The sequence below is a fragment of the Schistocerca serialis genome, chromosome 1, assembly GCF_023864345.2.
Source record: "Schistocerca serialis cubense isolate TAMUIC-IGC-003099 chromosome 1, iqSchSeri2.2, whole genome shotgun sequence".
NCBI classification, from domain to species: Eukaryota; Metazoa; Arthropoda; class Insecta; order Orthoptera; family Acrididae; genus Schistocerca; species Schistocerca serialis.
This window is the reverse complement of record NC_064638.1, coordinates 608,127,070-608,153,566: the sequence shown is the minus strand read 5'-3', so window position 1 is coordinate 608,153,566 and position 26,497 is coordinate 608,127,070. Positions and strand designations below refer to the sequence as shown.

At 44.1% G+C, this 26,497-nt stretch overlaps 2 protein-coding genes across 5 annotated transcripts in view; one reads left to right on the top strand and one right to left on the bottom strand.

Annotated features, from left to right (window-relative positions):
* Positions 1-2,287, bottom strand: part of LOC126477588 (helicase domino) — a 423,343-nt gene extending 421,056 nt beyond the window's left edge. For 3 of the 4 annotated variants that reach the window (XM_050103628.1, XM_050103631.1, XM_050103630.1), the window contains exon 1: positions 1,514-2,287. In XM_050103628.1, the coding sequence (XP_049959585.1) occupies positions 1,514-1,693 (180 nt within the window). In that variant the 5' untranslated portion in view covers positions 1,694-2,287. The remainder of the gene's footprint in view (positions 1-1,513) is intronic. The other variant, XM_050103629.1, reaches the window with a different exon arrangement.
* A 244-nt stretch (positions 2,288-2,531) lies between these two features.
* The window catches only part of LOC126419029 (DNA repair protein RAD51 homolog 4-like), a 205,099-nt gene continuing 181,133 nt past the window's right edge, over positions 2,532-26,497 (top strand). The window contains exons 1-2 of the mRNA XM_050086130.1: positions 2,532-2,535; positions 3,325-3,458. Coding sequence (XP_049942087.1) covers positions 2,532-2,535; positions 3,325-3,458 — 138 coding nt within the window. The remainder of the gene's footprint in view (positions 2,536-3,324; positions 3,459-26,497) is intronic.

Below are 26,497 nucleotides of genomic sequence, written 5' to 3'. Positions count from 1 at the left end.
AACTCAACGAAATTGTTATCTTCCAGTCTAAAATATACCTCCATTGTAGTCAATAGATATCAATGGAAAATAAATTCTCATAGCTTCCTGAACAAAGAACTAGGATATTTGTTCTAATTTAGCTAACATTTAACTTTCCACAGTGTACAAGAGTGTTACTACATTGCACAAGCTCATTCAGTGGCATATGCAAGAATAAACTGACCATCGACATGCTGAAGGCGGCACAGATGCATAAAAACAGTGATAGATATAACATACTGCTAGTCAATAATTGCCTAGCACACTATATATGCTCGGGCAACATGAAAGTGTACCAACAATTTTATGCACAACTGCCCATTTTCCAAATGTACTGCATGTTTAAATAACAGTTATAACTGAGACAGTTTGCAAGATATTTCAACAGTTTTAGCATAAGTTATTTAAAATTAAGTTCTCGCAGCAATGACCAAGTGTAGGAAAATGCACAACATTACACAAATATGGTCTTTCATCAGTATGAAAGAAATTTAGTAGTTCATGTCATACTTATTTGTTCACTCTGTGTGCCTGAACAAGCGAAAGGAGTAGCTGGATTTAAAATGTCATGTATGGGTAGTCCATTAAGGCCCATATTACACTTTAAAATTTCTGTAAAATATCTTTTATAGGTGCCAGAACCACACTAACTATAACTTTGATAAAAGGTATGATGAAAGCGCTCCCAGCACTCCGTTATAAATTTTCTAAAGCACATTTAACAAAGTTCTTTTGTAGTGTAACAAGTGCAAAATATAAGCACCTCTAAACAACAGTAAGCATTCTAACAAACAATAAAAATAAATATTAATATGTAACAAGTTATCTATTTCCATTTGTCTTGTGTGTGTGTGTGTGTGTCCAGTGATTTGCAATGCAACAAGTTTTCATTTCTTCTTCACAAAACACTTCATCACAAAATAAAAACAATAATTAGTTTCGTCTTTTGGTGTGCGTTACCATCGTTCTCCAAAACACACAAAATAGCAGCACCTCAAAAACGAAATACTTCGTGTAATATGTTACCATGTTGCTATTCTCTGTATCTGCCAGTTTCCAGCATAAATAAGTGGTACAAAAATTCTCTTTGGTGCTATTTATCTTGAAGCTCAAAAACTTTGTTTATATTTCCAACATACACAAGACTCCTAAGTCTATCATCAGTCAAAACTATGTCAACCAGCATTGCTGCGTGATACAACTTGAATTTTTCTGAGATATTCACTGGAACGTAAGTCATTCAAGTATACTATTTACAGATACATATACTTCAATAAATGTTCAGTGCTCTGAAACTGAGAACCATTTAGATTCACTTCGTTACCGGCTTTTGTACCTTCTCAGCTTGATTCTAGCTTAAGATAAAAATTGTTTGCAGTCGTTTAAATGTCCTCCGTCAACACATCAGACTTGGGAAATTGCAGAAACCTTATTTGGCAATAATGCGGTACACTGTATACAAACAGTGTTCACTCATACCAGCACTAATTACCTGTGTCAATCCTGGGACTTGTGAGGTGATGACGAACTGCTGGCCCCTCGACGATAACACATTCAAATTCTGTGTCGTTCCCGTAGTTAAAACTTGTTGTAATCTCACTGTTTGTCCGGGTCCCACATTAAGTGAGTGCGAGGGCGGTTGTGGTCCCACCCCACCTTGATGATCACTCATCTTCCAGTTTCCTGGTTGTCCAAGGTGTGTTACAACAAAGTGCACACAACACACAATTCATGTTAAATTCATTATATAAGAGAAAAACACTGGAGTATTTGTAAACACCACTGCCACAAAGCATTTGTTGTTTTGTTAATTTATAAAAACATTCACATAACCTAATATCGTGGTAATACAACCATGATGTATTAAATACTGTAAAATGAAATTATATTAATAAACTGACTGCCTAAATTTCATTAAATAATTTTAGTGATCTAACAAAACAGTGAGATTTAGTTGCAAGCGCTTTTTCGATTTTTAGATATTTCCGTGAACACAAAGAGAAATCGAGTCCGTCTAACCGCCATATTGGTATTTCCTTCCTTCCCCCTTTAACTCACCATTATGTTAGCACTATGTTTTGTTGATTATTGTACACATCGTCCACGAAGTATTGCATATTTTCGCTTAGTAATATTAAATTAGTGTTTTAGTTTCACGACCTGAGCCGAGAACAGCAGGTATTGCTAAGGATTTAATGGTCATTTCAAACATTTTAATCCAAATACGCAACGCCCGCTCTCAACATGGCGACAAATTCTGCTAACAGCAACATACTACTCTGGGTTTTTTGGTTCACCATTTATTCACTAGGGGCGCAGCCGTAGACGCTTGTCTTCTGTGTAAACTCGACGGGAGTGCCAATTGTTGAAAAGGAAGTACTGCGAAGTGGGAACTTTGTCAGAACAACATTAAAATTGTCCGCGGTTAATGTAAACTGGTGAAGGAAACGAAGATGTTTAGATATTTCTTGTGTCGCTGAATATCGTTCGTTTTGCGGTACTATTGGGAAATGTGTATATATGCATAACAACTGAAGAATTGTTAAAGAACCTCAAAGAATTGAATGAAGTAGGATTTGTTTTTTTGTGTGTATTTATTGTAATGCCGAGATTAAACAAGCGGTTATCACATTTATTAACTGATAGCATATTAAAAACATTAAATCAAAGGAAAATATGTACTGTACTTGAATTCCTCGAGCAAGAACCGGAATATTTGGCTGCTCTTCTGAAAATAAGTTTTAAGGTGGGGTACTTACCATTTTCTTAATAAGATTTTTTAAAAATCGAGTTTTTGAGTTTTTTTCATATACTGCACGGCTAAATGATTTCACACTGTGTCAGAAGAGAGATTTGCATGTACAAGTGTATATATACAAGAATAACAATATTGCCAGAAAAACTACCATATTCCATTATTTTACAGTGCCTGTGCGAATAGTTAATATATGCAGGTTCTTCTTTAATTTTTAGGTTAACATATGTTAGAAGGATTATATCTGCAACAGTTTATTCCATTATACCAAATGGCTTTTGAAGCTATTGTGCTGAAATCATTTTTATAAGTATAATTATTGCTTCACTTTTGGGGGTGTGGTTAGGGATTTGATTTCATTGCTGTTTTTCTTCTATGTTGAAAGGTTTTGCAATAAGTAGTTCTGTAGTGTCAATGTAATATTTATGCAGTGATTATAAGGAGATAACAATTCACTTAGAACACTACATATGAATGCACAATTTCACAACGATATATACTGATAAAATTTTCTTAAGCTTCTACCCTCGTTAAGGGGTTAAAAATCTACAAGCTTTTAGCTGATTGCCTATCAGTCAGTGTTGGGTCTGACTGTCATGTGGAAGTACTCGGCTCAGAGTGCTTGACAGTGCTGAATCTGAAGAGAATTTCATCACCTAGAACACTGTTTGTTGGGCAACAGGTACATAAAAATGCATCTGACTACATATTAAACTATCTTTATTATTATTATTATTATTATTTCTTTACTTTCTCAGACGTTAAGTCTGGTAAAAAATGGAAAGTGACGCGGACCTTGATCAAGCGTGACTTCCTTTTAACTGTACGGTATATGTTATATTGCATTTAGGAACTTTCGGGTAATTGAACATGTATCAATGATTACGGATTTCTGTAATTGTATATATAAGTTTGGATGTAGCTGTATTGTATTGATGTAGTGGTGGATATTGTGTGGTATGACTCCTGTAGTTGATAGTATAATTGGTATAATGTCAACTTTATTCTGATGCCACATGTCCTTGACTTCCTCAGTTCACAACTGAACCTATCTGAGATCATTCAATTTCATTTGCCTACAAAATGTTTCATCCAGGTATTTGCATGACTTGGCCGATTCCAACAGTAACTCTGATATTATAGTCGTAGAATACTATGGTTTTTCGTTTTATGAAGTGCAAAATTTTATCTTTCTTAACATTTGGGGCAAGTTGCCAGTCCCTGCACCACATTGAAATCTTATCAATATCTGACTGAATATTTATGCTGCTTCTTTCAGATAGTACTTCATTATAGATAACTATCATCTGCAAAAAACCTGATTATTATTATTATTATTATTATTATTATTATTATTATTATTATTATTATACACATATAGGACACTAAATGTGCCAGCTTCTTTCATCTTCTCATTATGGATTTTCTTGCTGTCAGCCGGCAAAGTTGTTCTGGTCTTGAATTTCTTGACCTCTTGGCTGAATTTCCACTTCAGTATTTTGTGAGTGAATATTTGTGTGCCTTGTATATCTGAGTTTGTTATGACACCATCATTCAGGTGTCTCGCCCTACATCTACGGCTATACTCTTCAAGCCACTGTTGGCTGCATAGCAGAGGTTATGTCCCATTGTACCAGTTACTAGGGTTTCTTCCTGTTTCATTCACGTTTAGAGCACAGTAAGAATGACCCTTTGACTGCCTCTAGGAGTGCAATAATTATTCTGATCTTATCCTCACAATTCCTGTCTGAGTAGTATGTAGTTCAGTTCATTCAGTATCTCGGTGACATACTCCGACCATTCATGGTCCTTCTCTTTATATGGTCAGTATTCCCTTTTAGTTCTATCTGGTACTGGTCCCACACACTTGAGCAATCTTCTTGGATTGATTGCACAAGTTAATTTGTAAGCAATCCATTTTGTAGACTGATTACACTTCCCCAGTATTCTACCCATAAACCGAAATCACCACCTGCTTTACACACGACTGAACCTACCTGAGATCATTCAATTTCATTTGCCTACAAAATGTTTCATCCAGGTATTTGCATGACTTGGCCGATTCCAACAGTAACTCTGATATTATAGTCGTAGAATACTATGGTTTTTCGTTTTATGAAGTGCAAAATTTTATCTTTCTTAACATTTGGGGCAAGTTGCCAGTCTCTGCACCACATTGAAATCTTATCAAGATCTGACTGAATATTTATGCTGCTTCTTTCAGATAGTACTTCATTATAGATAACTATCATCTGCAAAAAACCTGATTTTGCTATTGATTTTGCCTGCAAGTTTGTTAATACACAACATGAACAGCAAATATCTGAATGCACTTCCCTGGGGCGTACCCGAAGTTACTTCTACATCTGACAATGACTTTCCATCCAAGATAACACATTGTGTCCTCCCTAGTGAGAAGTCCTCAATCCAGTCACAAATTTCACTTGATACCCCTTATGATCATAGTGTTGACAATAAGGATAGGTGCAGCACTGAGTCAAATACTTTTCAGAAATCAAGAAACACTGAATCTACCTGGTTGCCTTGATCCAAAGCTTTCAGTATGCCAAGTGAGAAAAGCACAGGTTGGGTTTTACATTATCGATGTTTTCAAAATCCATGCTGGTTGGCATTGAGGAGGTCATTCTGTTCAAGATATCTCCTTGTATTTGAGCTTAGAATATTTTCTAAGAGTCTACAACAAATTTATGTCAAGAATATTTGATGGTAATTTATGGATCACTTTTACTACCCTTGTTGTAGATGGGTGTGACCTGTGTCTTTTTCCAAGAACTTTTTTGTTTGAGGGATCTACAGTAGATTATAGTTAGAAGAGGGGCTAACTCAGCTGCAAATTCAGTGTAGAATCTGACAGGGATTCTATCGAAGCCTGGAGCTATGTTCAGTTTTAATGATTTCAGCTGTTTCCCAGCACCTTTGACTCTAATACTTGTTCCTTCATCTTTTCAGTGGTACGAGGATTAAGTTTGGGCAATTCTGCTGGGTTTTCCTTTGTAAAGGAACATTTGAAAATGGAGTTAAGCATTCAGCTTGTGCTTTGCTACCCTCAATTTCAGTTCCTGTCTCATTACTGGATTTTGTGAACTGTCATTCGGCAATATTATGTTATGGTAGTCATTGAAGGCATCACAAATTGCTTGCTCTCTTGACAGCCAAATGTGTTTCATTCAACATCTTTCTATCTGTAGCCCTACACTTTGTTTTACATCTATTATGTAATGTGTGTTTCTCCAGTGACTGTATATTATAGAGGTTCCCTCCTGTTATGAACTGTTTTATTGGGTGCATATCTATCCAGAGTGTGGTCAACTATTATTTTAAAGCTGAGCCATAGTTCTTCTACATGCTCCTGATCTGCACCTTCATTGATCCAGGTTATGTTATAAATGCTTTCTGTGTACTACAAGATCTGTCTAGTTTGTTGAGTGTCTGGCATCCTTTTGATATGCCCATAACATTTCAGTTGATGTTTCATCATGTCATGTACTATGTTATACAGTGGAACTTCGCATGGCGAGTATAATTCATTCCAGAATCTTACTCATAGTGCAAAACACTTGTTATGCAAAACAATTTATCTCATATAAATTAATGTAAAATACAGTGTTGCGTTCCATGAAGAAAAAGTGCTAAAGTGTCATCTTATTCATGCCATTTATCCAAAGAAAGTTATACATATTAAACTGTGTACTTTATTATTCACAATACATAATTAATTCTTTTTTACTAGGATGCTATCTATAGTCGTTTGTTTCTGCTGACACTTCAACACTTGGCAAAAATGCGATAGAGCATTATCATCAAATAAATTTTTAGCACACATAGCCACTGCTTTATTGGGGCAATGATTTTCATTGTACGATGCAATTGATTCCCGTGCTTTCGGTATTCATCTTATTGTGCCAGAAGGTTACCATATCCTCCTCCTCCTCCTCCTCTTCTTCTTCTTCTTCTTCTTCTTCTTCTTCTTAAAAATTCCTCTCCCCATCTTCCTGCTATGAAACACACTGCAACTCCATAAGCTGTTTGATGGTCATTTCTTGGCTGTTATGAACTTCCACAATTTCATCGATATCATTGTTATCTACTTCTGGTCCCATGCTCTTGGCCAGAGGGCCAATCTTGTTGACTACATACCCCAAAGGTACTGAATCAAATGCCTCAGTCATATTCGACAATGCTCTCTGGCGAAAACTTCTTCCAAGCAGAAGTGAGAGTTATCTTGGTAACACTTTCCCATGCCTTTTCAGTCATCTTTGTGCTGGCAATGATGTTTAAGTGATATTTCCAAAACTCTCTGAGAGTGAGATTGGTAGCTTCAGTCAACTCAAAGCAGTGCTCGAAGAGGGCTTTAGTGTAGAGCTTCTTAAAGTTAGAAATAGTCTGCTGGTCCTTAGGCTGGAGCAACAGAATGGTGTTGAGAGGAAAAATTGGATATTGATGTATTGAAATTCTTCAAGGAGGGGGTCCTGTAAGCCTGGAGTGGCAGATTCATCTCAAGCAAATATTTTTTCAGTAAAGGACCAAACACTTCATTGATTCAATCACAAATAAAGATCACATGTCACTCAAGCCTTCTTGTTGGACCTCCACATCACATTTAACCTGCTCTTCTGGACTTTATACTTCTTGAAGGCTCCTGGAGTTTCTGAATGGTAAACAAGCAGCAGTTTAATATTCAAATTGCTGCTTGCGCTGGTGCAGAATAGCAGTATAAGACAGTCTTTCATTGGCTTGTAACTGGGCAGTGCATTCTCCTCTGCTGTTATTAAGCTATGCTTCATCATCATTTTTCCAGATTAGACCCATCTTGTCATAATTAAAAACCTGTTGTGTCAAATAACCTGCAGAATCTGAGCATCTTGAAATTGCTGATGAAGTTCTCTGTTGCCTTTGTGTCAGAGCTGGCTGCTTCTCTGTGTCTCACGATGCTGTAGATGGTGGTTCTTCTCTTAAACTTCGCAAACCATCCATGGCTTCCTTTAAACATTTCTTTGGCAGCTGATGATCCTGGCATCTTCGTAACGAGGTTGGCAAAAATCATCCCCACCTTCTCCAAATGATGATCTCATTAATAGTGTCACCTCACAATTGCTTTTCATTTCTCCATATAAGGAGCAATCTTTCAATATCGTCCAGAATATGAAACTTTTGTTTAGATGCCCTTGTCACTCTCTTTGAAGCATCTATCTCCTTACTTTGTCCTTGTTCTTGAGGATAGTGCAAATAGTTGATATAGATCGATTGTATGTGTGTGCTGAATCATCAACACTCACACCACGTTCGCATTTTTCAGTAATTTTTACGTTTCATGTATGAGGTCATTTTCTTTCTCTTGTGATTGTCTTCTTACAGCTTTATCTTCGAGTACATTTCTACGAAGGCTATTAAAATTTACACACAAGAAAACAATGTGTGAACATAAGTTTAGAAAAATGTTGAGACCACAAGCTGCACTAAGATGGTAGCAGGAGGAGTGCTAAGCCCATACTGTAGTATGTACTAAACACAAAGCGAGTCATTTGTTTACAGTTTGTTTTGCTCATTAAGCGGATTGTGTGTTTATGGGAGCTGCTCATTAAGCAAGATTCTAAACAGATATATCTGTTTGGTCTCTTGTTTACTCCGCAGTCTGTATCATTATCTTGTCTTATTAGGCCCAAGGTACCTTTGTGCTCTGTGACCAACATTTCTGATAGATATAATGCTTTGGGCTTGATGACGATCCTGCAATGTGTCACTTTTATGTTATGTGATGTACGAGATTTGTTGAAGATGTTTCCAGTCTTCCAGAAGGCTCTAGTTTTGTTTTGATTTCTCTGTTCATATGTTTCTTTCCCTGTTGCCTGCTTCATCTCCCTGAGGTACTTGAAGTTGTGAACTTTCTTAATCTCACCATAATTTGTTGTGATCTGTTTCGATGTATCTTTCTGATTTGACTTGTATGTTTTATCCTTCAAAGGAAAACAGTATTTTTTTTAAGTGATTAAGATACTTTAATAAAATAATCAGTTTTACTTCTCAGTACAGTTTGTGAACTTTGTCAATGTCAGTAACTGGCTGGAAAGTATAACCTGTTTTTAGGTTCTGTAATCAATTGTTTCCATCTGTCCATTTCACAATGTTGCTATAGTTCATAAAATGAGGACTTCTTGGCTGCAAATTGTGGCTCTGGATACCTTCTTCTTCCAAGATCCTTCAAATGTCAGAGTTTTGGCACCAGTAGGTATCTTTACTTGAAATATTTCTGAGAACTATAACCAGAGCTATGTTGAAAACTTTCCCATAAATTCTAGAGCACTGATTTCTCAATCATGCTAAGACAAAATCTAAAGTGGCATAACATATGAAACTAGTTGACACATTTAAAATTGTGATTCAGATGTTTGTTTCCAAACTGTTTCTGAAACAACAAATTGCTGTCTGGAGCTGCCAATTTCGATTCTGAGAGATGTTTCATACAAACATAGACTACAGTTTCATTCAGCTAGTACATAAAAAATGAAGATGGTACTGTACAGAGGGTTATCAAATATATTCCAGAACATCACCCTATCAGAGGATCATGGTTAACATTGACATCTTACTACGCAATCAGATACCAGAGGAAATAAAAATTGCCACCACATATCCCATACTGAAAACAAAACTTAAAGGCATTTCTAATAAAGCAATGTATCTATTCTGTAAAAGAATTTCTGAATATGCAGAAATAAATGTCCCTTAAACAATTGCTGATGAACTCCGATGGTAAGAATACATATGTAATTTTAATTTGCCTACTTAGTTTGCTGATGTTATATATTACTGTTTTCTCATTTTGACATGTCCTTAACAATTACTGGTAAAGTTACATTATATGTGCCTACATGCTTTCATTTCTTTTTTGCAGATAGTAAATGTAATTGTATGCTAATTTTGATTTGTTCAATAGCTCTTGTACAATTTGTGCTATACGGTAATACTGAACCATTAAAAAGTAGAGCAATTAATCAATGAACTACACCGTGAGACCTGAGTTTCTCCTGGCATATACAATTTTGAAACAACTTACGGGAATTCAGCCAGGTAATATTAACAGCAACCGCTGATATTTCAGCGGGAGCACACCCCGCCATTTTTGAGGCAAGCTGCAATGGACAGTCGATGTACAGGCAAATTTAAAACCTCAGTTTTTGGACTAATGCAGGAAAGATAACACACACACACACACACACACACACACACACACACACACTGAACACTAGTGCCACCAAAGATGACCAAAGTTTTTGTTTAAACTATGTTTGAAATCCTGCTCTCTCCCTTGTCAAAAGACAGAGGGATGGAGTCAATGTTACCTCACCTGTTAGTTCGTATTCTCACTATGGATATCTTTGACTTTGGTCATCTTGGGTGGCACTAGTGTTCAGTGTGTGTGTGTTATCTTTTCTGCATTAGTCCAAGAACTGAGGTTTTAAATTTGCCTGTACAGCGCCTGTCCCTTGCAGTTTGCCTTGAAAATGGTGGGGGCGCTCCCGCCGGAATATCAGCAGTCGCTGTTAATATTACCTGGCTGAATTCCCGTAAGCTGTTTGAAAAATGAACTACACCCTTCACACACTGTGGGTCAAATGCCTCTTTGGTTTGTGAATGCACTTGATGCCTTGCGTCATTCACTGGACCACACTAAATACCTCATTAGCTAATGTCCAGTTTCTGTGTTGTTTGGCCTATTGAAGATATACAGCCTGATACGCCACTGTGAGCAATGGCTTTTTCCAAGGTACCTGACTTCATGTTCATTGCATTCAGTTTCCTTTACCATGTTTGCCCAGAAGCGGTTGAGATGAAACTGCATTTACTTACAGCAGGAATTCCTGTCAGGTTTGAAACAGACTGTCATTGGCAGTGTGTAACATTTGTCTTCCAGTCCCTATCAGTTAGGGTGTTTTTATAATCACTGTGTCATATCATATTCACGGCTGTGAGTGGTATACCATACTCGTAGACACGTTGCATAGTCCACATTGATGCATCAACACCAACAAGTTGGGCAACTTGTCTCACAGTGTGGTCATGGGTCATTCCAAACACCGTAGCTCCTTTCTATTATTCTGTCATATCTCCAAGTTGACCCATCTTACTGTAGTAATTCCATACAGCTGACTGGTGCATGAACACATCACTTCACAGTTCAGTCTTGCGTCAGCAGAGTAGGGTCACATGACTGCCTGTCACCAGTTCTGCACCATCTGGAGCACTTTAAAGCCCCCCCCCCTCCAGTGGGAGTAAGAATAGGCCTGAAGTATTCCTGCCTGTCGTAAGAGGCAACTAAAAGGAGTTTCACACGTTTTGGCTGTTATGTGATGGTCCTCTGTAGGGTTTGACCTCCATTCTTCAAAATTTTCCCGAAGAGCGAGCCAATTGGGGAAGGGTGCCTTACATGGTGCATCGTGTCCATCGTGCATTGAGATCTTTAGCCCACTTTCTCGTCATTGCATTTCAGTCGCGCTCATTCTCCATCTCTTAGGTGAGGACACCTTCCTGGGTGTCACTTTCTGTGTTGACGATGACCATGGACATCTTTGCACCTGATACCCAGCACGGTATCCAGTCCGTTGTGGTGGGGCCACCATGTACCCAGTTGGCTCTAGCCCTCTGCTGATGTGCTGATGCCTGCGCCGTTAACTCCCCACGTATGCGAAGGGGTAGATGCCCATCCCCCTGGGGCATCGGCATCGGGACTCCCGGCAATGGCCATCCTCCCCCCTGCGGGTCCGGGGATTAGAATAGGCCCGAGGTATTCCTGCCTGTCGTAAGAGGCGACTAAAAGGAGTCTCACACGTTTCGGCCTTATGTGATGGTCCCCTCTCGGGTTTGACCTCCATCTTTCTAAATTATTCCGAAGAGCGAGCCAATTGGGGAAGGGCGCCTTACATGGTGCACTGTATCCGTCGTGCAATTAGACCTTTAGCCGTCTTTCTCGTCATTGCAATGGTGTCCCGCTCGTTTTCGATCTCTTGGGCGATTACCACGCTGCACTCTGCAGTGTTTCTTTTAACTGCGACGACGACCTTGGCCTTTTTTGCACCTAAGATCCAGCACGGTAGCCAGTCCGTTGTGGTGGGGCCGCCATGTACCCTCTTGGTTGTAGCCCCCTGACAACACAGGGATCGCTCTGCTGATGCCTGCGCCGTTAACTCCCCACGTATGCCAAGGAGTAGATGCCCATCTCCCTGGGGCATCGGGACTCCCGGCAATGGCTATCCTGCCAGGTGGCCCTTGCTGTGGCTGGGTGGCGCCCGTGGGGAGGGCCCTTGGTCGGAGTAGGTGGCATCAGGGCGGATGACCCGCAATGAAGCGTGGTACATCATCTCTCGCTGGCGGCCAGCCGCCAGCAGTCTCTAAGCGTTCTCGGGCTCAATTTAATGCTCAGAAGTACGATCCGAAAACGTTCCCCTCCCTGGCCACGCCGTGGGAAGAGCGTAAGTCTCAGGATGGAGGTAACAGTTATTCGCCCCGATTCTTAGTTTGTACGAGAGCTGATGGGGAGTCTTTTCTCTCCACAAAGCCTCAGTTCTTCGTCGAGCATTTAGAGGACAAGTTTGGGGAGGTGGAGGGCTTGTCTAAAATGCGCTCTGGGTCAGTACTGATACAAACGGCATCCTCCGCCCAGTCACGCAGGTTACTTGCTTGTGACAAGTTGGGGGATGTTAACGTTACTATTACACCACATAAGAGTTTAAATATGGTCCAGGGTGTTATTTTCCATAGGGACCTCCTTTTGCAGTCTGATGACGAGCTGCGCGCCAACTTAGAACGTAGAGGTGTTCATTTCGTCCGGCGCGTTCATCGGGGTCCGAGGGACAATCAGGTTGCTACTGGTGCCTTCATCTTGGCCTTCGAGGGTGATACGTTACCGGAAAAGGTCAAGGTGATGGTCTACCGATGTGACGTCAAACCCTATATCCCTCCCCCGATGCGGTGCTTCAAGTGCTGGAAGTTCGGCCATATGTCTTCCCGCTGCACTTCCAGCCTCACATGTTGAGATTGCGGACGCCCATCTCATCCCGATACTCCATGTGCCCCGCCTCCCATCTGCGTCAACTGCGGGGAGCACCATTCACCTTGCTCGCCTGACTGCAAAGTCTTTCAGAAAGAGCGCAAAATCATGGAATATAAGACCCTGGACCGGCTGACCTATACTGAGGCCAAAAGGAAATATGACAGACTCCATCCTGTGAGAATGACATCTTCTTATGCAGCTGCTACAACACCTGTGCTAGCCCCATCAGTTTCGAGACTTCCAGCCAGCTCGATAAGCAGTAAGACTCCTCCTGCCCCCTTGCCCGTGGGGGGCTCTACCCAACCGGTTGCTCCTGCACCACCTACCTCAGGAGCAACCTCCTCCCACCCGTCGGGGACGTCCGTCCCCGCTTCTCATCCGGAGAAGCGTCTAACTTCTTCAGCTACTCTCACCCGTAAGAGTTCCCTTGGGACCCTCCCTTCCCAGGGTTCCACCAGCGGGAAGGATGACGGCCGCCAGTGGCATAAGTCCTCGCCAGCGGCCGGGCGTAGGGCTTCACGATCCTCCTCTGTCCCGGAGACTGAATCGGTGAAGCCTTCCCAGCCGGTGAAACCAAAGGTTCAGCGAGAGAAGTCCAAGAAAAAGACCTCTAAAGCCAAAGAACTTGCGGTGGCACCAACCCCACCGCACCTTTCGCGCTCTGCATCTGAGGATGAAGTCGAGATTCTAGCGTCCGCTGAGGACCTTGATCTCGCTGGTCCCTCAGACGCCATGGATGCCTCTCGTACGGGTACTGAATCGGTGGCAGTGAGTGAACAAGTGGCGTAAATTGCCTTCCCAGTCCTTTCACGCCTTTCTCAGCCATGGACAATATCATCCTCCAGTGGAACTGCGGCGGTTTTTTCCAGCATCTAGCTGAGCTCCGCCACCTTATCAGCCTTCGCCCTTTCTTCTGCATTGCTCTCCAAGAAACTTGGTTTCCAGCACTGCGAACCCCCGCCCTCCGTGGCTATCGGGGTTATTTTAAGAACCGGGCTGCTTATGAAAGGGTGTGTGGTGGCGTCTGCATATATGTCCTTCACACTCTGCACAGCGAGTCTGTCCCTCTCCAGACGCCTTTAGAGGCTGTCGCTGTACGCGTGTGGACGCCACAGGCTGTTACCGTCTGCAGTCTTTACATTCCACCGGATGGTGATGTCTCGCAGCATGTCCTGGCTGCACTGGTTGCCCAATTGCCACCACCTTTCTTGCTATTGGGCGACTTCAACGCCCATAACCCTCTGTGGGGTGGGTCAGTGGCCACAGGTCGAGGCGCCATCGTTGAGCATTTATTGTCGCAGCTCGATCTCTCGCTGTTAAATGATGGTGCCTTCACACACTTCAGTGTGGCGCATGGCACCTACTCCGCCATTGACCTTTCCATCTGTAGCCATAGCCTCTTACTGTCTGTCCAATGGAGTGTGCATGACGACCTGTGTGGTAGTGACCACTTTCCGCTCTTTTTGTCACTACCACAGCGTCACTCTTCTCATAGCCCTAGCAGATGGGCTATGAATAAGGCTGACTGGGATTTGTTCTCCTCCACTGCCTCTTTTGAGCCTCTCTCTACTGATGACATTGATGCGGTGGTTCAATCGGTCACCACCGGAATCGTTACTGCCGCCGAATCTGCCATTCCCCGTTCTTCTGGGTCCCCTCAGCGGAAGGCTGTGCCTTGGTGGTCGCCTGAGATCGCTGAAGCGATTAAAGATCGCCGGCGGGCGCTCCAGCGTCACAAGCGACATCCCTCCTTAGCCCACCTTATCGCCTTCAAACGGCTGCGTGCGCGGGCCCGCCTCCTTATCCGCCAAGGCAAGAAGGAGTGCTGGGAGCGGTATGTGTCCACCATTGGCCTCCATGTCACTCCCTCGCAGGTCTGGGCCAAGATTCGACGCGTCTACGGCTATCGGACCCCTGCCAGCGTCCCTGCGCTCTCACTGAATGGAGCCGTTTGTACTGACTCCGACGTCATTGCAAATCGCTTAGCAGAGCATTTTGCTATGAGTTCCGCTTCTGCGAATTACCCCCAGGCCTTCCGCTCCATTAAAGAGCGGCTGGAACGTCGGAGCCTTTCGTTTCGCACCAACCACCCGGAATCTTACAATGCTCCATTCAGTGAGTGGGAATTTCGCAGTGCCCTAGCTGCTTGCCCTGATACCGCTCCTGGGCCAGATGGCATCCACTGTCAGATGCTGAGACACCTTTCAGTGGACTGCCAGCGGCGCCTTCTCGATCTTTACAACCGTCTTTGGGTCGAGGGGGAGTTTCCGTCGCAATGGCGGGAAGGCATTGTCATCCCCGTTTTGAAACCTGGACAGACCCCTCTGGAGGTGGACAGCTACCATCCCATTAGCCTCACCAACGTTCTTTGTAAGTTGCTTGAATGGATGGTGAGCCGGCGCTTGCATTGGGTACTGGAGTCTCGGGGCCTTCTGGCTCCGTCTCAGGGTGGGTTCCGTAAAGGCCGCTCCGCCACCGACAATCTGGTGAGCCTGGAGTCGGCCATCCGTACTGCTTTTGCCCGCCGTCAGCACCTGATCGCTGTCTTTTTCGACATGCGGAAGGCGTACGATACGACATGGCGTCTTCACATTCTTTCTACGCTTCATGGATGGGGTCTTCGGGGTCCTCTGCCGATTTTTATCCGCAATTTTCTGTCGTGTCGTACCTTCCGCGTGCAAGTCGCGGCCTCGTATAGTTCCTCCCACGTCCAGGAGAACGGTGTGCCACAGGGCTCTGTTTTAAGTGTCTGTCTGTTTTTAATAGCCATTAACGGGCTTGCTGTGGCCGTGGGAAATTCTGTCTCCGCTTCCCTGTATGCTGACGACTTCTGCCTTTACTACAGCTCTACTGGCATTGCAGCTGTTGAACGTCAGCTACAGGGCGCTATCAAAAGTAAGGCGCAGTCTTGGGCTGTAGCGCATGGGTTTCAGTTTTCGGCAGCCAAGACCCGAGTTATGCATTTCTGCCGGCGCCGAACAGTCCATCCTGAGCCGCGGCTTTATCTTGCCGACGAACTCCTTGCTGTGGTGGAGACCCACAGGTTTTTGGGGGTGGTTTTCGATGCCCGGTTGACTTGGCTGCCTCATATCCGGCAGCTGAAACAGACATGTTGGCGGCATCTAAACGCTCTGTGATGCTTGAGCCACACCCGCTGGGGCGCCGACCGCTCTACCCTGTTGCGGCTCTACCAGGCGTTAATCCAGTCCCGTCTGGATTATGGGAGCCTGGCTTATGGCTCAGCATCCCCATCTGAGTTACGGGTGCTGGACGCAATTCTCCACAGCGGCATACGCCTTGCCATTGGTGCTTTCCGCACCAGCCCTGTGGACAGCGTACTAGTGGAGGCAGGTGTACCTCCACTGTGGGAACGACGCCAACAATTACTGGCTGCTTATGCTGCCCATGTTTTTAGTTTGCCCGGGCATCCAAATTACCGTGTCCTGTTCCCGCAGTCGGTCGTCCATCTGCCGGACCGTCGGCCCCGGTCGGGTTGTCCGATCGCCGTACGCGTCAAGGAGCTTCTCTGCGGGCTTGGGTTTTTCCCTTTTCCGCCTCCTTTCCAGGCGCCTCTGCGTACACCCCCGTGGTGTGTTCCTCGCCCTTGCCTTCGGCTCGACTTGGCACAGGGCTCGAAGGACTCGGTCCCTCCAGAGGCCTTCCGCCGCCGCTTTTATTCCATCCTTGCCACGTATCAGGGCTCTGGAATTGTTTACACCGACGGTTCGATGGTTGCTGGTCGTGTCGGGTATGCGCTAACTCTCGGGGACCATTCCGAACAATGGTCCTTGGCGGCTGGCTGCAGCGTTTACACTGCTGAGCTAGTCGCCATCTTTCGAGCCCTAGAGTATATCCACTCCTGCTCAGGTGAGTCCTTCGTGATCTGTAGCGATTCCCTGAGCGGTTTACGAGCTCTCGACCAGTGTTTTCCTCGTTCTCGTCTGGTGATGGCTATCCATGAGTCCCTGCATACTCTTGCGCGTTGCGGCCGCTCTGTGGTCTTTGTGTGGACCCCCGGTCATGTCGGTATCCCAGGCAATGAACATGTTGACCGCCTGGCGAAAGAGGCCACGTGTAAACCATCTCTGGATGTTGGCCTCCCAGAGACTGATTTGCGGGCAGTCCTCCGCCGTAAAGTTTTTGCGCTTTGGGATGCTGAATGGCGCGATCGGATTACACCCAATAAACTCCGTGCCATTAAGGAGACAACGACTGTGTGGCGGTCATCCATGCGAGCCAACCGCAGGGACTCCGTCGTCCTTTGTCGGCTCCGCATTGGCCACTCCCGGCTAACACACAGTTATTTACTGCGCCGGGAGGACCCTCCTGTATGTCGCTGCGGGGCGGCTTTGACAGTGGCCCACATTCTGTTGGCCTGCCCCCTTTTAGCTGTGGTCAGGCAGACATTTGCGCTGCCTGATACGCTCCCTGCCCTTTTAACAGACGACTCCACTATGGCTGACTTAGTTTTACGTTTTACTCGGGCAGGGGGATTTTATCATTTAATCTGAGTGTTTGTTTTATTTTATTGTTTTGTGTTGATTCTGGCCTTTGGCCTATGATTTTAAACTGATTTTTTAATATGTTTCTATGTGGTTGGCTTTTCCTTTTTTATTTCTATGGTCGGCCAACCACCGTCACACTCTGTGTGGTTTTCGTTCGTTTTGTCTTGTCTTTGTCTCAGTTTCTCTTGTTCTGTATCGTCTGTGATCTCTTCTGTTCCTCGTTTTTATTCTCTGTGGGTGTTCTTTGTCTTTGGAAAAAGGGACCGATGACCATAGCAGTCTGGTCCCTTTAATCCCCCAAACCAACCAACCAACCAATGGCCATCCTGCCAGGTGGCCTTTGCTGCAACTGGGTGGCGCCCGTGGGGACAGAAGTACGATCCCAAATCGTTACCCTCCCTGGCCACACCATGGGTGGAACATCAGGCTAAGGATGGCAGCAGATCTTATTTGCCCTGTTACTATGTATGTTCCAGAGCTGCTTGGGAATCTTTCATGACGATGAAGCCTCAGTTTTTTGTTGAGCATTTAGAGGACAAGATTGGGGAGGTGGAGGGATTGTCCGAAATGAGATCTGGGTTAGTCTTGATCAAAACAGCATTCTCTGCCCAGTCACGGGCGTTACTCGTTTGTGACAAACTGGGGGATGTTTCTATAACCATCGTGCCCCATAAGAACTTAAATATGGTCCAGGGTATCATATTTCACTGGGACCTTCTGTTGCAGTCTGACGATGAGCTGCACGCCAACTTAGAGCGGCAAGGTGTACATTTTGTCTGGCGTGTCCTCCGGGGTTCGAGGGATAATCAGGTTGCCACTGGTGCCTTCATCTTGGTCTTCAAGGGTGATACATTGCCCGGGAAGGTCAAGGTGATGGTCTACCGCTGTGATGCAAAGCCCTATATCCCTCCCCCGATGCGGTGCTTTAAGTGCTGGAAGTTCGGCCATATGTCTACCCGCTGTACTTCCAGAGTCACATGTCAAGATTGTGGACGCCGATCGCATCCCAATAATCCGTGTGCCCCGCCTCCCATCTGTATCAGCTGCAGAGAGCACCATTTGCCTTGCCCACCAGACTGCAGGATTCTCCAGAAAGAAAGGAAAATCATGGAGTACAAGACCCTGGACCGACTGACCTACACTGAGGCTAAGAGAAAATTTGAACGCCTGCATCCTGTACATATGACATAATCTTACGCTGCTGCTACAACAGTTCTGACGCCCTGCCCCCTTGATGGTGGGGGGCATTTCCCTCTCTGTTGCTCCCGCACCATTTGCTTCGGGAGCAAATCGGCGACATCCATCCCCACTTGTAAGCCAGAGAAGAGTGACTCTTCTTTGACTTCTCTTGCTAGGAAGAGGTCCCTTGGGTCATTCCCTTCCCAGGTTTCCGCTTGTGGGAAAGATGGCACCCACCAGTGGCTTAAGAGCTCAAAGGCAGCTTATCATATGGATTCACGCTCATCCTCAGTCCCGGAGACTGAGCCAGTGAAGTCCCCCCAGCAAGGGAAACCCAAGGAGCAGTGAGAGAAATCCAAAAGAAGACCCCTAAGACCAAGGAAATTGCAGTGGCACCCACACCACCGCTACCTACAAGCTCTGTGTGTGAGGGATGAAGATTCTGGCATCCACTGAGGACCTAGATCTCGCTCGACTCTCAGACACAATGGATATAGAGTGCTCAGGCAAAAAGCCAGTGGTAGCAGTGATTCTGAGGTGTAAACTGCCTCATTGAATGTTCCATGCCTTCCCAGTGTCACGATGACTTCATCCTCCAGTGGAATTGCAGCGGTTTTCTCTACCGCCTGGCTGAGCTATGGCAACTGTTAAGCTTTACACCTGCTATCTGCATTGCCCTCCAGGAAACCTGGTTCCCAGCAGTGCGGACCCCTGCCCTCCGTGACTATAAGGGACATTACAGGTACCGTAGTGACTATAATCGAGTGTCAGGTGGAGTTTGTGTTTATGCCCTAAACTCAGCCTGTAGTGACATTGTGCCCCTTCAAACCCCTCTTGAAGCTGTGGCTGCCAGAATAAGGACAACACAGAAAATAACTGTCTGCAATGTGTATCTTCCTCCAGATGGTGCAGTACCCCTGAATGTATTAGCTGCACTGGTTGATCAACTCCCTAAACCTTTCCTACTTTTGGGAGATTTTAATGCCCATAGCCCCCTGTGGGGTGGCACCGTGCTTACTGGCCAAGGCAGAGATGTCGAAACTTCACTGTCTCAGTTCAACCTCTGCCTCTTAAATACTGGGGCTGCCACACATTTCAGTGTGGCTCATGGCAGTTACTCAGCCACTGATTTATCAATTTGCAGTCCAGGACTTCTCCCATCTATCCACTGGAGAGTACATGACGACCTGTGTGCTAGTGACCATTTCCCGTCGTCCTGTCACTACCTCAGCATCAGGCCCACGGACACCTGCCCAGATGGGCTTTAAACAAGGCGGACTGGGAAACTTTCACCTCTGCTGTTACCGTTGAATCTCTCCCACACAGTAACACTGATGTTATGATTGAGCAGGTGACTACAACAATTGTTTCTGCAGCAGAAAACTTGATCCCTCGCTCTTTAGGGTGCCCCCCGCATAAGGCAGTCCCTTGGTGGTCGCTGGAAGTCGCTGAAGCAATTAAGGAGTGTCGGCGAGCTCTACAGTGGCATAAGCGGCACCCTTCTCCGGAGCACTTCATAACCTTTAAACGGCTCCGTGCCCGTGTTCGCCAACTTATCAAATAATGGAAGCAGGAGTGTTGGGAGAGGGGAGATATGTCTCGATCATTGGGTGCCATAAGTCACCTTCCCAATTCTGGGCAAAGATCGAACGTCTTTTTGGTTACCAGACCCCAACAATTGTTACCATAAATGGCGTGTTATCTACCAACACAAACGCAATTGCTGAACACTTTGTTCAAGCCTCTGCATCGGAGAATTACCCCCCAGCCTTTCACACTCTCAAATGGTGGCTGGAAGGGAAAGTCCTCTCATTCACTACACGCCACAGTGAATCCTATAATGTCCCATTTACGGAGTGGGAGCTCCTCAGTGCCCTTGCACATTGCCCCAACAGCTCTTGGGCTGGATCGGACCCACAGCCAGATGATTAAACGTCTCTCATCTGACTACAAGCAACATATCCTTGTCATCTTCAACTAGATCTGGTGCAATGGCATCTTTCCATCGCAAGGGTGGGAGAGCACCACCAATCCAGTGCTCAAACCCTGTAAAAACCTGCTTGATGCGAATAGCTATCGACCCATCAGCCTCACCAACATTCTTTGTAAGCTGCTGGAACGTATGGTGTGTTGGCAGTTGGATTGGGTCTTGGAGTCTGGTGGCCTACTGGCCCCGTGTGAGGGCGGCTTCCGCCAGGGTCACTCTACCACTGATAATCTTGTGTCCCTCGAGTCTGCCATCTGAACAGCCTTTTCCAGATGCCAACACCTGCTTGCTGTCTTTTTTGACTTACGTAAAGCATATGACACGACCTGGCAACATCTTATCCTTGCCAAATTGTATGAGTGGGGTCTCCAGGGCCCACTCCCAGTTTTTATCCAAAACTTCCTGTCGCTTCATACTTTGCATGTCCAAGTTGATGCCTCCCATAGTTCCATCCATATCCAGGAGAATGGAGTCCCGCAGGGCTCTGTATTGAGTGTCTCTCTATTTTTAGTGGCCATTAACAGTCTTGCAGCAGCTGTCAGGCCCTCTGTCTCACCTTCTCTGTATGCAGACGACTTCTGCATTTCATATTGCCGCTCCAGTACTGGTATTGTTGAGCAGCGCCTACAGGGAGCCATCCACAAGGCGTAGTCATGGGCTCTAGCCCACAGCTTCCAGTTTTCAGCCGTGCACTTCTGTCAGCATCATACCATTCATCCAGACCCAGAACTTTACCTTCATGATGGTCCACTCACTGTAGTGGAGACATATCGATTCTCAGCACTGGTTTTCAACGCTCAATTGATGTGGTTTCCTCACCTTCATCAGCTTAAGTGGAAGTGCTGGCAGCACCTTAGTGCCCTCTGTTGCCTGAGCAACACCAATTGGGGTGCAGATCGCTCTACACTGCTGCAGCTCTGCAGAGCCCTTGTCCAATCCCGAACTGACTATGGGAGTGTGGTTTATGGTTCGGCAGCGCCCTCAGCGTTGCATTTATTCGACTCTTTACACCACTGCGGGGTTTGACTAGCGACTGGAGCTTTTAGGACAAGTCCGGTGACCAGCCTACTGGTGGAGGCCGGGGTCCCTCCATTGCAGATCAGATTTGCACAACTGTTCGCCAGTTACGCTGCACACATTCGTAGTTCTCCTGAGCATCCGAATTACCGTCTCCTTTTCCAATTGCGGCGGTGCATCTCCCGCATCGGTGGCCCAGGTCGGGTCTAACGATTGCGGTTTGCGTGCTGTCCCTTCTCTCAGAACTGGAGTGCTTCCCTTTACGACCTCTACGTGCAGTCCATTCACGTATGCCTCGGTGGTGTACGCCTCTGCTGCAGCTTCGTCTGGACCTTTTGCATGGCCCTAAGGACTCCGTTAACCCCGCTGCTCTCCGCTGTCACTTCCTCTCGATTCTTGACTTGTTCCAGGGCCTGACGTGGTTTACACTGAAGGCTTGATGGCTGATGGTCACATAGGCTTTGCTTATGTTAATGGAGGAAATATTGAACAGCACTCCTTGCCAGATGGCTGCAGTGTTTTCACTGCAGAGCTGGCGGCCATATCTCTGGTAGCATCTATCCAGGAGTCCCTGGAATGGTCTCGTCATTCGGTGGTGTTCGTGTGGACCCCAGGACACGTCAGAATCCCAGGCAATGAACTTGCCCACAGGCTGGCCAAACAGGCAATATGGAAACCGCTTCTGGAGATGGGCATCTCCGAAGCTGACCTGCATTATGTCTTATGCTGCAAGGTTTTCAGGCTTTGGGAGACGGAATGGCATAACAGTACGCACAACAAACTGCATGTCATTAAGGAGACAACGAATATGTGGAAGTCTTCCATGTGGTGCTCTCGCAGGGAATCAGTTGTCCTCTGGTTGCCATGCATGGCTAATGCATGGTTACATACTCCGTCGTGAGGGCCCACCTCTGTGTTACTGTGGCTCCCAAATGACAGTCATCCACCTCATGCTGGACTGCCCAATTTTAGCTGTTCTTCAGCAGACTTTCAACTTTTCCAGCTCCCTACCTTTTTAATGTGTTGTAGAGTGGCTGGCTTTTCCTTTTTATTCTCATGGTCAGCCAGCCACTTTAATCTGCTTTCTTGTTTTACTCTCTTCTGTTTCTAGCATCTCTCTGTTGTTTTCTTGTCCTCTTTTGTTCCTTTTAGTGTTCGTTGCCTTTCCTTCATTCTTGTGGTTTTTCCTTTCTTCCTGTTTTGTGTTATATGTCTCGTCTGTTTTATCATCACACTTGTGGCATTGTTTTATTAGGAACAAGGGACCGATGCTCTTGTAATTTGATCCCTTCCCCCCTCTTTTTGGATGATTGCAGCACTGTGTGGTGTGACTGTTCACAAGGTACCACTCACAACTACTGGCAACAAGGACGCCGAATGCCTTGAGCCATCCTCTCTGTTGATAGAGCTAGGCTGCTTCACAATGTCAGTTGCTTCACTTATTTTTTGTGTAGACAGGTGAGGCTGTCTTACAAGTACTTGGGCTTTAAGGAACTTTTGTTGGCTACCAGCAGTAATGATGATGTATTCTTCAGGCTTCTTTTGACATTTTGAGATGTTGGGTGTTCGCCTGGATATCGGTGTTGTCTGTGCATAATATTTTGAAGTGTTACCTAAAACTGCTGGTTGAGTGTTTTCCTATAGGGTGGAGCCCCTCTGCGTCCACACAGGCATGATGGCCAACACAAAAGGTCTACTGCCACCTCTGCATGTTGATTAGTTTTCACTAAGTGAGGTCTTGCAGGATGTGGGTACTGCGATGTTTGTGTATGTCTGGTTATGACTAACCATTAATACGCGTAATAGATTGGGTCAAAAGTTGAACGAAGGGTAGCGGTTTGAAGGGCAGAGGGGAAAAAAGTGCCAAGAAATAGTGAAGGGAAAAAGACCTCTGCGATAGTTGGATCTGGTTGTAAGAACAGTAGCGGTTTTCTTGCTGCCTGTGACAGGTCATGCAAAGGTAGGCTTTGTTAATGGTGGATATCATGCAGACAGATACCTTTGACATTGTGCAGTGGTGTTACTCAGTTGCTGCAGCTGGATGCCGTTGTTGGCTTCTTGGTCAGTGTTAGCATACCTGTAACAGTAAGGTTCATCAATTTTTAGAGTTCAATAGGTCATATATTGGATTCACAGTGTACAGTAGTGTTTGCAGTTTGTTTATGCGTTAGTGTGTGAGCTTGTTGGTTCCCCTGCTGTAACCTGTTGGTCGGCCTTAATAGCAGCTGGCATATGCAGTCAGTGTTGCTGATTTGCAGGTGCTTGCCGATGTTGTCGCTTGTGGGTGTATGTTGGCTTACCAAAGGTGATTATGCCATAGCTAGTAGTGTGAATGAGTCCATTATTTATTCTGACTGCCTTCCCCATTAGTGGGCAGTTCTAGGCACTCCGTCTGTTGTCCATTCTCACTAGAATCATCCGAAGATGTTCTGTTGTCTGTCCGGTGCACCAGACAGTGAATTGGTATTCATTTTCTGTGTGCTTTGCCTTAGTCCAGACAATGAAGCAAAATTTGGGAAAAAATTCATGTAATTGTTAAAAATGCTGACTGATAAGTGTAACTATGGGGGTAGGTACTTTTTATGTTTTCTTGAATATCTCAAAAGTCACAACTTTTAGCAAAAATGTTGCCCGCTGCAAAATTAAACTACAGTAAATTTTCTACAAAAAAAGGTGCTATAATTTATTCTCTAGAACTAATTTTTTCCACTTTGCAGAGGATGAAAAAAGCAAAGACTGTTAAAAGTAGTATTTTAATGGTACAAAATTAATTTTTATTGTTAATTAAAGTGATTTAAGAACAAACATTCAATGTGTACCACACCTAAGAATGGTAGAACCATATTAAGGGAGAAATTGTGATCCGAGTGTGTATGGAATTGGGGGGGGGGGGGGGGGGCTGGATGGCATTCAAACTTTTATTACCAGATAACATGCCTTGTGCAATCAAAGATTGTGACAGGGGTAACTTTTCAATTGTAAGACGAACATACAGACTAATAAACTAACCAAAGGTGACAATACATATGTATTACTTTACATGGTAATCATTTTTAAGAAAAAATTTAAGGGTTATTGTAAGTGGTGTTACTTTTAGAGAGATACTGTATTACATGGTCATCATTCAAGAAATCTTCTACACTATAGAAGCATGTACTTTTAACATATTTTTCCAAGTCTCCTTCAGTATTTTACCCCTTACAGACTTTGTTTACAGATTTCATGCCCATTTAGTGTGGAGTTTTTTCATATAGTTTGAGTCTATCGTTAGGTAGCAAGTAACTTGCCCTACATCTAGTCACATACTGATACAGGAAGCAGTTATCCTCAAAAAGTTGTGGGTTTCTCTTTGTGAAAATGAGAATCTCAAATAGAAGTTTGCAGTGTTGATTCTTTTTAGCTCGTACCATGGCCGTGATGATTTTCTTTTATAGTCTAAAGGCTTTGAGGAGATTAGATTTCTCAGACCCCCCAGAAAATTATGCTATACTTCACTACTGAAACAAAATATGCGTAATATACAGTTTTTTAATTAATAAATTAGTGATACTAGATAAAACATTCACGACAGATACAAGACCCTTCAGTCAGCTAAGAATGCTTTCTATGTGATCACTACATATTTTTGCTTGTTAACACACCAAGGAATTTGACACATCTTTCAGTGTCCAATTTTTTGTCCATATAGCTAATTTCACTTCTAAATTGTGCTGATTGTTTTGTTGTGAAATGAAAATTTCTGTTTTTGCAAAGTTTAATTTCAAATTATTTTTTACCCATGCTTCTGCTTTCCCAAGTGTCTGCTTACTACAGCAGATTCAGTCTTCGCGTGTTTTACAGCAGGCTATCACTGTTGAATCATCTGCATAAAGGATGATATCTGACTTAACCTGGCACGGCATATCATTGATGTAATACAAAAATAGTAGTGGCCCTAATATTGAGCCTTGTGGGACATCTAATTGTGTTTCCAATCACAAAGGAATTGCTTGCCACTGTTATTAACAAGTACTCTTTGTTTTCTGTTTGCCAACTGTGATGACAACCAACTAAGAGATTTTTCTTAAAAACCTTAGCTGGTCAATTTTTGAAGAAGGCAGTCATGGTTATAGTGTCGGAGGCTTTGGTAAGATTACAAAGAATTCTTGATACACACATTCTATTGTCAAGACAATTGCTAACTTTTGTGGCCAATTTATCTATTGCATGGGTTGCTCTGCAGCCTTTCTTGAATCCGTACTGATTGCATAAAATAATGTTGTGGACTGAATTATAATTTTCTATCTGGTCACATGCAGCTTTTTCAAATGTTTTTGAAAAACAATGGTAACAATTAGACAGTCGTATAGTATCCCATTTCATCTTGTTTGCCGTTTCTATGAATTGGCAGCATATTTTAACTGATCTGGACAACATCCCTCTTCAAAAGTCTGGTTGATTATGTGGAAGAGTGTATGTGCAATACTATTACTGATTTTATTATTCTAGTAGGAGCCTCATCCCAGCCCACTGAGTTGAAGTTATTTAGGGACAGTATAATTTTAATGACATCATAGCTTGAAACAGGTGACATTTAAAACCTGAGCAGTTTCTCTCTGCCATACTAACAACAGTACAGGGAGGTGGGCAGTCACCAATTTTGTTACTACTAATGAAGAAATTACCGAAGGATTCACGTATGATACTAGTATCTGTAACTGTCCTACCATTTATCATTGATTTCGATGGACATTTTTTCTCTGTTTCACTGCCAGCCTCACTTCTTATAACAGACCAAACATTATTGGATTTGTTTTTTGCATTTAAAATGAATGTATTGTTTGCAGTATGCTGTACTTGTTTAACTACTTTGTCATTTTTTAATTTATTTTTTATTTTATTTATTTATTTATTGTTTTGTGCTTAGATATTTAATAAATTCAGGATTTTGACAAACTTTTGCCTTCTTATGCAGTTTCCTCTTC